The sequence below is a fragment of the Nannobrachium achirus genome (assembly GCF_963921795.1).
Source record: "Nannobrachium achirus genome assembly, chromosome: 5".
NCBI lineage: Eukaryota > Metazoa > Chordata > Actinopteri > Myctophiformes > Myctophidae > Nannobrachium > Nannobrachium achirus.
In genome coordinates, this window is record NC_137814.1 from 29,823,029 (window position 1) to 29,835,936 (window position 12,908).

The 12,908-nt window shown below is 43.4% G+C and overlaps 1 protein-coding gene across 1 annotated transcript in view; it reads right to left on the minus strand.

Moving 5' to 3' along the window:
• The window catches only part of LOC308284614 (epidermal retinol dehydrogenase 2-like), a 32,823-nt gene extending 25,864 nt beyond the window's left edge, over nt 1-6,959 (minus strand). Inside the window, exons 1-3 of the mRNA XM_080725293.1 lie at nt 6,717-6,959; nt 4,976-5,320; nt 685-816 (exon numbers count right to left, since the gene is read on the minus strand). Coding sequence (XP_080581419.1) covers nt 685-816; nt 4,976-5,296 — 453 coding nt within the window. The 5' untranslated portion in view covers nt 5,297-5,320; nt 6,717-6,959. The remainder of the gene's footprint in view (nt 1-684; nt 817-4,975; nt 5,321-6,716) is intronic.
• Nucleotides 6,960-12,908: the final 5,949 nt, after the last annotated feature.

The window sequence follows — 12,908 nt, forward strand, 5'->3', positions numbered from 1 at the left end:
ATTGTGCCAGCTACCCATGATGCACACAGGGTTTTTTTCCCCTCACGATTTTTCATATCAACTATCAAGGCAGAGTTTTTGTATGCAAAATACCTGCCGTGCTACAATGGTGAGTACATCTATTAACTATTAATTTACAGAATGTCTGTCTGATGTCTGTATGTCATAGTACTAACTTCAGACTGGCCTGGACACAGAACACCATATAATATGGACATAAAAGATATCCAGACAGACAGACATAAGAGATCTCCATATAATGTATGGGCATGAAGGGGACAGCAGGCAAGCTTTTGACAACATGCTTTAAAAAAGAGGGATAAAAATACTACATGGAGCACAGACGCGTGCACATATTGGTCAGTAGCGTTATGTCTTAATGAAACATTCATATAGCGCATATTATTTTCATGCCCCGTAACCATCATAAGACTTTGCACAATGCAGCGCGTCTTTTATGAACCTGTTTTAATTCAGCCTTGGACGTCAACATTGGGTTAATCTCTTTCATACACAATAAGCCTTGTATGTCTGTGGACAAAAAAGGCAAGATCAGAAAAACTAACTTGAGCTACAGTAAATTGGCAACAGTCATGCATAGAAGTACACAAGCATAGGGAATAATCTTAAACAAGAAAATTATGTAGTAATCATAACTGATCCAGTATTGTATGATCTACTGACCCAGAAGTGAGCCATTGTGTTGACTTCCATCGTTTTCTCAATCAGAGAGTCTGGAGAATCCATGAACTTCTTCCCTGTCACAATGCCAGCGTTATTCACCAGGATGCTGACATCTCCCACCTCACGCTTTACCTGCAAGTGAAGGTTCAAAGGTTACATAACCCAAAACCAATATCAGTAAGAGGAGATCTTTACAAAAGTAAATACTAATATAAGAGTAAATATCTACAGTAATACTGTTAAGAAACAAACAAAACTAAAAAAGTGATCCTCCCAAGCGGTAACCGCACACACAAACAGGGTTTGACACCTCAAAAGTCAAACAAGGTAACAGACCAACATGAGCCAATATTATGTTGATCAAATGCAACACAGCCTCAGGAAAGACTTCATCCCCCGACAGATTATACAGTAGAAAGTGCCCTACAGTAGATGCTGTTGGAATATTCTGTATTCCAAAGACTGCGTCATCGTCGAGAGAGACCCCAGTGTGTAAGGACTAGGGAATGTCAAGTTACACTGACTGGACCCCAGTAGAGGTGTGGAAATAATAAGATGCACCACAATATAATCAAACATGGACAATTCTACATTGACATCACATAATCAATTATAGCTAACTAACATGTACAGTATTACAGATTTCATTTTCCAAATACTTCCGAAGGCAAAGAAAAAAATCACCTCAATTAACTGTATGAAGTTAGCAGTGAATGTATGTCTATAGCTATTGTGATAGTTATCTTTGTCATGATAATCACTTTGCAAAAATGTGATAATGTAGCTAGCCCCATAGACTGTAGTAAACTGAGGTGCCAACATTTTAGGGATTCTGCAGAACAAAAGTTTCAAATAACAAATTAAGATGTTTAGTTTTGGCTGACCAGACCCTTTTGAAGCATAAAAGCTAGAGACATTGCTTCAGAGGGCGTAGAATGTCATCTATGACCCTGTTGAATACCATGACCACCTCAGGGTATTCAACGTCTGTTTACTCAATAACAGTAACATTGCTGCCAATCTCATCTAGGCCACATTAGCTCAAGTTTCAAACAAACAGGACTTGAGTCCATTCATGTTATTCCCTGTTCTACCATGGCCACAGAAGACACTCATTTCTGATTCAATGGCATTGGCTGTTGATATTTACAGGCAACCAGGACTATGTTTGAGGTGTCCTGATATCTGACAGATTTTGTTTATACAGTGTTTTCCCAATTATGAAAGTTTAAAAAAAGAATCATTGGACAATAATATTGTACAGCACCTTTCAAAACAATGTTCCAAAGTGCTGCGCAGTGCTACGTAAAAAAAACAACAGACAACAAAACAAAATCAAAACAAGAATTGACACACAGTCAATATAAAATCTGTGGATTGGTGTGTTGACGTTAGTGTAAAAAAAGTTTGAAAAAAATTTTTTTTTGAAAAAAAGTTTGAAAAAAAGAAATTTAGAAAAAAAAAAAAGTTTAGGTCCAAAAATGTGTTAAAAAATCGACCTGATGGTGGCGCTATATGGGACAGATCCATGTCGATGAGATAAGTGTAGACATACTGTGTAGCGATTTGTGTGATTTTAGGGCAAAAACTGTAGGAGCAGTATTCAAAAATGTGTTTTAAAAAATTTGGCGGGGGTCCCTGGAGCTGCGGGGGTCCCTGGAAGGGTGGAGGTTGTGGATTGGCAGACAAGGATTGTGTGTGGAAAATTTCACATGGATAGGGGCAAAAAAGTGTGATGTGACGTGACAGACTGACGGACAGACAGGCGGTGGAGGTTTTCATAGTAACTGCGACCTGGCGGTCGCAATTATAATCATTAGTATTGTTTATTTTAATTATTATTATTAAGGAACTCTAGAAATCTCAGTTGGAACTGTTACCCCAGTGACCCGATGCTGGATAAGCGGTTGAAGATGGATGGATGGATGGATGGATGGATTATTTTAGAGTAAGCTACTTTATTTACCATTATTGTGTACTCCGCCACATGGGGAGCAATCTTCAATTCAATCTTCAATTCAAAGAAGCTTTATTGGCATGAGAACACAAACGTTTACACAGTGGTGGAAAAAGTACCTACATTTTTATAATTAAGTAAAAGTATCAATTCTGCAATGTAGAATCACTCTGTTACAAGTAAAAGTCCAGAATTAAAAATGTACTTGAGTAAAAGTACAAAAGTATTGGTATCCAAATGTACTTAAAGTACCAAAAGTAAAAGTACAAAATGTTTGAAAATAGCAGATCTACAAGCTCACAACGCGTCGCACCGCAATGCGTTGTGAGCTTGTAGATCGGCTATTTTCAAATAGCCTTGGTATAACATAGGGCTAAAGTGGTTTATGTATGTTTTAAACTTTAGTTATTGATGTAGATTAGCATTATTGGGCTAAATGTAAAGACGCTACGCTGCGCCAAACGTGAATTCAACACAATCTGCTGTTGAGCAGTTTAACCAATTTGCTACGTACGTCTACACAAACGGTCAGATTACAAAGATAAATTGCTTAGTGAAGGCTCACGGATGTCACCATAGGGTACGCTCCAGCAGAATGTCCCGTAATGATCGTATTATTTAAAGAGGAGCATTTTAATCCGATCGGTCGTCGTTTCCTTAAAAAGGTATTAATGTATCTAAGTGCAGTACACCTCGCAACCGATGGGGTCGCATGGCTGAAAAACAACAGAAAATGACGTCTGATCGGATTAAAATGCTGTTTATTAAACAATACGAAAGATACAGGTAATTCTGCTTGAGCGTACCATACTGTGACATCTGTGAGACTTCAGTAAGCACTTTATCTTTGAAATATGAACGTTTTTGTAGACGTACGTAGCAAATAGGTTTAACTGCTCAACACGAGGTTGAAGTGAATTTATTACACACCGTGACTCGTGCGTTAGCCTGCAGCTAGCGCTAGCTAGCGTTAGCCTGCAGCTAGCGCTAGCTAGCATTAGCCTGCAGCTAGCGCTAGCTAGCGTTAGCCTGCAGCTAGCGCTAGCTAACGTTAGCGTTAGCCGTTAGCCACACATCCAGAATAGTCTAATAAGTCAATTTTCCAACGGCGAGTGAACGATTGCATTCCGAGTTGGGTCGCCATTTTATTCCATGAGTAATTGTGTATAACATGCCTGCGTTAGCCTGCAGCTAGCGCTAGCTAGCGTTAGCCTGCAGCTAGCGCTAGCTAACGTTAGCGTTAGCCGTTAGCCACACATCCAGAATAGTCTAATACGTCAATTTTCCAACGGCGAGTGAACGATTGCATTCCGTGTCCTTCATGGATTTTTTCCCCCTGGCTGTCAATGTTTTTATTGTCCAAAAAGAAAACGTTCTGAACGTTAAAACTAGATAGTTTTACGATCATGACAATGTGACAAACGGAACGGATCCTTTTTTTCCAAACTCGAGAAGAAGAACAGCGCCAGAACAGCGCAAGGCCGCTCCCAATCATGAAACTAGCTCGGTTACCATGTGACATGGGGACAGCCAATAGGCAAATAGGTCGCCTAGGTCGCCTGAATGTCTCACCACAAACGCACGTCTTTAATAAAATCTGTTTCACAGATTTAAAAACAGTTTGATTGAACAAATGACAACATTCGACTGTGCACAATCACAACAATTAGGAAAAACACTGAACACTTTGTTAAGTGACCATCACTTTGTTAAGTGGCCATCATACAGTACAGTATTAGCAGTTTGCCGTTCATTATGAGGTGTCCCGACTCCCGATGTACTGTAGAAATATATTTTATGGACTTGGTATAGGGAGATCTTCACCTCCGACTCGTTTCGTAAAAACAGTCTTCAACCAGGAGTGTGTCTCCAATGCCATCCGGTGGAATATTTTTCATTTCGCCCAAGAAATGTATTTTAAGCGTGTGGTGGGGTGCTCAGACTGCGTCCACTAAGTAGAGTAAGCTTTCAACTCCCCAATGATACCTTTGGTTTGGTGAGGGGCGAAACAGTTTTTGTTATTTTCGGAACAGACGACACGGCTTTCCGGTTTTGCCAAGTGGGAGCGGAGGTAGAGGAACATAGCGTTTAGGGAGAACTCCACTGACGCTATATGGACCAGAGCTAGAGCACATCCAGCCACATCATCACCCAGTAACAACACAAAGAGACTTGGCCTTTGTGCCAGTGATCAACTTTGTGCCAGTGATCAACCTTCACAACAAATCCCAAACAGCTCTCACCTAATCTCTCAAGACAGACTCTGATAGCATCAAATGAAAAGGAACAAAAATTCCATTTTATTTGATGATGGTTAGCCAGATTGGCCCTTACCTGATCAGCCACCCTGTAGACCTCTGCTTTATCACTGCAGTCACACACATAATAGTGGACCTTGACTGCTCCTGCCTCCTTCGCCAGCCTAGCGGTCTCCTTCATGCCCTCCTGGTTGATGTCCCACAGCACCACCACCGTGCTCAGACGTGCAAACTCCTGCGCCATGAGGCGCCCGATCCCGCTGCCCGATCCAGAGATCAGCACCACCTCCCCAGCCACGTTCTTCCTCTTGGTGGGGATAAACATGTAGACGAAGGCCTCCAGGTTGTACCAGAGGGAGAGGAGCAGCACTTGGAGGGTTTCCAAGAAGAAGTTCATGGTGGCTGACGGGTTGTTTGTGATCTAGTGGGTCACAGACAGAAACAAAAATTATTCAATTTATTTACAAGGCGTTTCATTGGGGGTTTTTTTTGGCCCACTTGTGCCGATTTATACTTAAGCGTATGATGATATCATTCTGGGAAAATAATTGATCTACAAGCTTGTGATGGGTTACACATCGGCACTCCAAAACATCACTATTCCGACCACCTAACCCTAACCTCAGTAAAACTAACGCTGGTGAATGCTAACCGGTGAGTAGCTAACCTGCCGAAGCTGGTGAATGCCAACCTCGTGATCGGAATGGGGATGTGTCGGAATGGAATGGAAACCTGTTACCCTTGTGATGTGATGCATTATGAGCAATATACAGAGGTGAAGAGAGAAGGATGCCATATTTAAGAATGAATTCAAACCCATGTTATTGAAACAATGTCTGAGCCAATAGGTATAGGCCTACGTGCTAAAGACTAGTCATTCTGAAAGAGTGCAGGCTTTCGTTCCCGTCCACATCACACTAGTCCTTTTCACTACTTACTTTCTCCCTAAGTCTGAAGGTATCCTAATGAGTGAAATCTAGCTTTGGGCTATGTTGCTAGCCTACCGGAAAACAAGGGGGATTACACCATTGTGTGTCAGAACAAGACGGCTCTCCCCCACCCCTTCACACACAAAAAGACTTAGCCTACAGCAACCAATTATGGCTTGGCCAGGCGACAACTACATGTGTCTGTGTGTGCAGTTTGGTGTACAAGGAAAAGTCAAGAGCCAAAGCTCAGTTCAGTTCAACAGCCTAGGCTAGAGGTTATTTGTGCAAAGCCTTGCCCCTCAACAGTAGGATTTTATTAGGGTAAAACTATCGTGGTGGCTATAGGAACACACCGTCAAACTAATGTTATGCATCTCAGGCAGTCTTAAGATAAGCAGTTAGGTCTATTCAATGGAAATCAAATCAATGGTAGCTGTGTGATTATTCAACATATTGCTCCATCCATGGTAAAGGACTTGAATGGGCATCTTTCAAGTTTAGACCAGTCAGTGATATTTCCGCTGTCATCTATTGGGTGTCTGCAATAGCAGGATAGAATAACAGATAGGCACACCCTGTGAAGAGAATATGCTGTGACAGCAAGGAACAAATGCCCTTGACAAAACGTGCAAGCTAAATAGGCAAATTGCACAAAAACGTACGGTACCATAACTTTATATCCTGCTTCACGATTCGCTTGTAGTTTCAAATCAGTCAATAACAGATATTCCGCTAATCCAGTAATCCTTGAGGTTTTCGCAACACTTTCCAGATGTATAGGCCTATAAATATACAAGTCGTTAAATGTAAGTATTATGAATGCTATTAATGCAAACTTGGTTAAAATAACCAAACAATCAAGTTACTTGCGTCAGTGCCCTCACTTACCCCCCGGTCGGTAGCAGCTTCAGAGGAAATGTGATTTACGATGTCTGTCTCTCTTCTTCCTCAAGTAGAACAACGGCACGCCTCGGCTCTTTAAAAAGGAGACCTTTGCACTTCATGTATACAACGTTACACACCTGCGCCACACACACCAAGACTGGACTAGGGTCCCTCCCTACAAATAAATACACAGAAAAGTTGTGACACTTCAGCGTGCGTGTGTACTGTTCGGAGTCACTCAGGGCCGTAACGGTACAGCGTCAGCTGCTCCCTGTTTGCTGTTTACTAGTCGGCTGGGGCTGTAGTATTATCCCATTGGCCGGAAGGACGACCGCGCCGTGATTGGATAGTTGGTTGTCGGTGGAGATTGTTCGAAGCTGAGGTTGAAGATGCGAGATTCTCAAGTCCCCACTCTCCAGCCATACAGGGCGGTGCTCAACAATGAATGAAGTAAGCTGAACACACTACAGTTGACCCTGTTGAATTCAGTTTATGGAATTCACATTGTGTGTGTGTAGTGTACAGTGTATATCTTGTAATAGTTAACAGTCCTCCCGTTTTAATATGCGAGAACTTCTCGGAACTCAGGTAAGGTGCCGTTCATCACACATACGACGGGAGTGACTTTTTGTTAAGCAAACCAAATGGAGAAAAAAACAACAACAACTGACAGTCATTGTCTATGTTCTATCCGTCTGTCTTTCAATGTTATATGAGATACTTAAATTGTGGTTCCTGGGGAAATAAGCCTCGGCTTTCTAGGATCTCCTTTTAGTTGACCTTGTACCAGTGATTTGTACTGTCATGAAACTGTACTTTTTTTCTATTGCAAACTTCTAATACATTCTTCAATCAATCAATCAATCAATCAATCAATCAATCAATCAATCAATCAATTAATTGAAGTTATCATTAACTAATAACTACTACTATTAGTCAATAGTCATGGATATAAAGAATTAGCTAAATACCCGTGTATTCAAACGAGAGTGATAGCAACTTCTACAAAGTCTCCCCTCGGGCAAGAAGAGCCGATCAAAGCACGACTTCGCCGGTTCGCCCCTGAGCCTGAGAGGCCCCTCCATGGGCCCCTCCCGTTTGTGTGCGAGAGACGCGTCTGTCCGGACAATGGGATTAGGCTGGCATTACAAGCTAAACAAGCGCTAGGCATTGTGGTAATTTGATGCTTTTAGGAATGGTTCTGCTGACAGTTTGGGTCTCTGTCTCCAGGATACAACACACAGCGTGGGAGAAAACGGTTGAAGTAGATGGATAGATACCTTTATTGATCCTTTAGGGGGGAATTCAGGGCACCAGAGTTTTACACATAATAAAACACAGGCAGTATTGCCTAGATATTATCCAGTATGCAAATACACCTAAACAGGAATCAGGATTACAGGGCTTGACATTAAGGCTTGTCTTGTTGTCCAGGACAAGTAACAAATCCTTCCGGACAAGTTCATAAAAAAGTTACTTGTCCATTGGACTCTTGGTAACATGGATAACAGGATAACATGGAGATCTGTGCGCATAATTGTGACTAATTTATTTGGCTAATACATTTGGATCTCCAGATTCTCCACACATGGAGATCTGTGCAATTTTTTGGGGGTAATACACATGGAGATCTGTGCAACTTTTTGGGGTTAATACACATGGAGATCCATAAATTATTATTTTTTTTTGGGGGGGGGGGCTTAATCTCTCAAGAAACAATCTGGCTCGCCATCGTCAAAGAAAAGTTTGGTTGCTCTTTTCACTTGCAGCAATATGCAGAAGTCTGTAATCGAGAGACTACTCAAGAACAGACTCTGATGCTAAAGGAACAAAACAGAGAGGGCGCTGTTTTTCCCCTTTCTTTGACGCGTCCACGTTTCCCAATGACCCTAAGCGCAACGGTGGGGGCGCAGGGGGGCTGCAAGGGAAAGGAGCGCTTGTTTTCGGTGATGACGACGGAGGCGCGCCGTCTCAAGTAACCATGAGCCATGTGAGGCACCGCAGAGCGGGCGGAAGCGAGCGAATCGCAGTGTCGAGCCTTGCGACGGTCACATTAACTGACTCAGCGCTGTTACCGAGTTATGTGCCGTTATGGACAGAATTGTAAATCTTCGCCCCCCCGACTTTCCGCACCTCCGCGGGGTCCAAGTGAACACAGCGAAGCACACCCTATACCTCCTTGCCCACCACTGGCCCCCTCCGTTGCGCTCAGGGTCCCTTGGAAACGCCAGGTCGCTTCTTTGATGATGGTTAGCCAGATAGGGTGGGGCGTGGCCACCAAACATGGCTGCTGTGGATGATGGTAAGTGTCTCCGCCAGGCAGAAAGGCATGGCTGAGAGTATGTTTTCCCCCCTGTCCGTGTGTCCGCGTCCGTGCGTGTCCTTCCGTCTGTGGACAGCTAATCTCCGGAACATTGGCACAATGGCAGCGAAACTGTCCACGCACACTCCCTGGGCCTGTTATTGCGCCACCAGGAGGCGGATTTGTGCAAAACACATTTTTGGACACAACTCCTACAGATGGATTGGATTTCTTTCCTAATCAGCCTCATGGTTGCACTATAACAGGCCTATTAGTATTATTGTTTTTATCTATAACTCCCCCGATCAGTGTAAAACGTTGTATGTGCACTCCCTAGAGGCCAAGGAAATACCTTTCTTTTGCCCTACATTTTTCACATCTGACTTTTAGAACGCCACCAGGAGGCCAACTTATGTAAAACACACTTTGGGATATTACTCCTTCAGATTTTATCCAAAAATCACGCAAATCAGTACACAGTATCTCTATAGTCATGTGATCAAGAAGGATCTGTCAGATATTTCATATTCCTAATTGTCTAACATTGGCTTCCAAAGTTTGCAGGACTGGTCCTTTTTAAACAAAATGCCCTTAACACAGGGTGCAATTTTTTGTGAAATATTGCACGCAAATTCCAACTAGGTTGAGAAACAAATGCCATCCTTTTCACATTGGCATGTTATAGCGGCAGGGCCGGATCTAGGCATAGGCAAGGGGGGGCATACTGACTACACTAGTGGGCCCATGGACCCCCCAAAAAAGAGGGAAAAAAAGGAATGGGGTTGGGGCGCGAGGCTAACAACCCCACCCTGTTAAAAAAGTGTGATTCTGTAGCCTGATGCAGGTGACCTGTTGTTTGTATTGTGTGTTATAGGTATAAGTGTGCCAAAATGCTTCGTTTTCCATGCTTTTAGGGGGTTTGTCCCCCCCATTCTTTTGGAGGTCACCCCCCTATCATTTCTCCCTGCCCCACCTATTGAGACGGGTCCGACTGCAGTACTCAGTAGGAGGCGGCCATTGGAGGAGGCGGGCATTGGAGGAGCGGGAGGCGTATTAGAAAGGTTCATAGTATCCAATAGAATCATGGCAATAATGTCACGTGCACGCTGCTCTGTCCCAGGTGGGCTTTGAATTCCTCTTCAAACCTTTATTGAACACAGAAACCAACATTCCCAAAAAATAAAACGTTTTTTTAATAATGAAAAGTAACTTTTAATAATAAATAACTGTATTGCATTCATTCTTATTGCCGAAAATGACTCTTCAAACCATTATTCAACACTAGAAAATAATATTACAAAAAAAGAAAACATTTCCAAATGAAAAATAACTTTTAATAATAAATATTAGCGGCGAGGGATCCCCCCTGAGGACCGGCGGTCCGCGAGAGACACCCCGGTGGAGGGTTGACGTGAGTCGGCCACCCTGCGGGAGTGCGGGGGTCTCACGCCGCTGACCACGGGGTGACCGCAGCGGAGGTCCGTGAGTAGTGGTCTCCCGGTGGTAGCCGTGAGTCAGCCGCAGCGGAGCCGCAGCGGAGGTCCGTGAGAGGTGCGGGGGTCTCGCTGCTGACAGCTGACCCCCGCACCTCTCACGGACCTCCGCTGCGGCTGACTCACGGCTACCGTGCGGGGATCTGTCGACCCTCCACCGGGAGACTACTACTCACGGATCTCCCGGCCACGATCTCCCGACCACGGTCACCCCGTGGTCGGCGGTGAGAGAACCCCGCAGGGCGGCTGACTCACGGCTACCGTGCGGGGATCCGTCGACCCTCCCCCGGGAGACCCGATGGTCACCTCGCCTCGCCGATGACCGTCGCCTCGCCGGTGACGGTCAACGGCTCAACGGCTCCGCCGGGGCTATAGCGGCGGGGGCCTCGCTGCTGACCACCGGGGTGTCTCTCACCGCTGATTTATTATTAAAAGAAACTTACTATATTATTAATATAGAAACTATTTACTGTATTATTATTATTACTATATTAAAATAAACTATTTACTATATTATTAATATAGTAAATAGTTTCTTTTAATAATATTCTTAAAGAAACGTGTTATTTTCCTGTGTTCAATAAGAATTAATAATCCATGTTGTTGTAGTATTCTAAAAACGACTGGGCACCGGTGGCTGTGTTGGGTGGCGAAAACAGCCGATCTACAAGCCCACAAAGCGTTGCGCTTGCTTGTGTTGTGAGCTTGTAGGTCTGCTGTTTTCAGCACCTCCAAGGCCCGCCTCCTCCATGATTCTATTGGATACTATGAACCTTTCTAATCCGCCTCCAGCTCCTCCAATGCCCGCCTCCTCCAATGGCCGCCTCCTACTGAGTACTGCAATCGGACTCTTATGCACCTATTGCTAAAGGCTAGATCCGGCCCTGTTATAACGCCACCAGAAGGTCGACTTTTGCAACACACATTTTTCGCAAAAAAGCCTCAAATCATGAATGCAGCATCAGATTACCGTAAAAGGCAGAAGAAGATATGGCACCCTTTTCACATTGGACAATTGTAGCGCCACCAGGAGGCCACAATGACATACCTGACCTGACGGGGAAAATCCCAGTTGGGCGGTGTCCCAGTTGGGCGAACAGACTGTAATTATTGTCCACGACATTGCAAGCGGCGCGAAGGTTTGTCCAGGTGCAACGAAAACACAAAATATTTATGTAAATTATCTTGACTGGAACCAGGTGATCGTGTCAATAAAACATTTGATTTTGTGTCAGAAAAGATTTGAATGTTCAATTATAATACTGCTGGTATATTTAATAAATGCTTGTTTGTTTTTTTATTTTGTTTTTTGTGTAATAGTTTGGGGAGATGAATGGGTTTTCTATCTGTGACACCACAAAATGTCCGCCACTGCTACAGTATGCCCTATATAGGTCTTCTCTCTACCCATTGCAGGGATGAACCTAGGCCTTCTTTTTCTACCCATAGCAAGCAGTCACAAAACAGTTGAATAACACTGCTAATTTCTCATTATTACTCATATGTGATAAGTTATCATCACCGGTCATATGATTAAATGGTTAATATAAGGTTATCACAGGTGTCGCTATCGTTTCATCTATTGTCTCCTTCATATTAATTTATGAGGGCAATTAATCTCCGTGAGAAGACATACTCGACATCCAGATGTTACGTCTACTTCTCTGACCACTTGATTTATGAAAAGCCTGAAAAATGTTATCAAGAGACTTCTGTGCCGGAAAACAATGAGGGATAATAGAGCGTTAGTGGTACCGTAGTGTTATTTCAGTAAGACATTTTACAGCAGTAAATCAAAGCAACATAATATGTTACAGACTCCTGACTGACTGACTGACTGACTGACTGTGTTTAGATGACAGTGGTATGACACTGTGGTGAACCAAATGTTCCTGTGCAACGCAATCTGACATGTTGGCTTGTAGGTTTTTCATGGTTTCCACCCAACAGCGACGATATTGTATAAACAAGATGCGTAGCTCAAAGAATGATGCAGGAGCCGGAGAATGGAGAAGAATGGGAAAAGGATGAAGAGAACAACAGGAAGCTAAGAGCTTTACATAGTGTGTGTTATGTGATAAAAGTGAAATGATATTAGAAAATGTATCAGATATGTGATGACGCCATATCTCTTACATACTGTATATGTCACTCCTATAAGCTAGACTTTATTTGGTCCATAAAACGAGAGATGTGACGATAAGTCTTAAAATAGTTTGCTGTGACTTGACGTGGACATGCTATCTGAGCCCGCTTTATTACCCTGTTCCTTTCTGTGTGTGTGTGTGTGTGTGTGTGTGTGTGTGTGTGTGTGTGTGTGTGTGTGTGTGTGTGTGTGTGTGTGTGTGTGTGTGTTCGTCTTTGTGTGAGTGAGACAGAGAGTACATTGGTGCATCATGG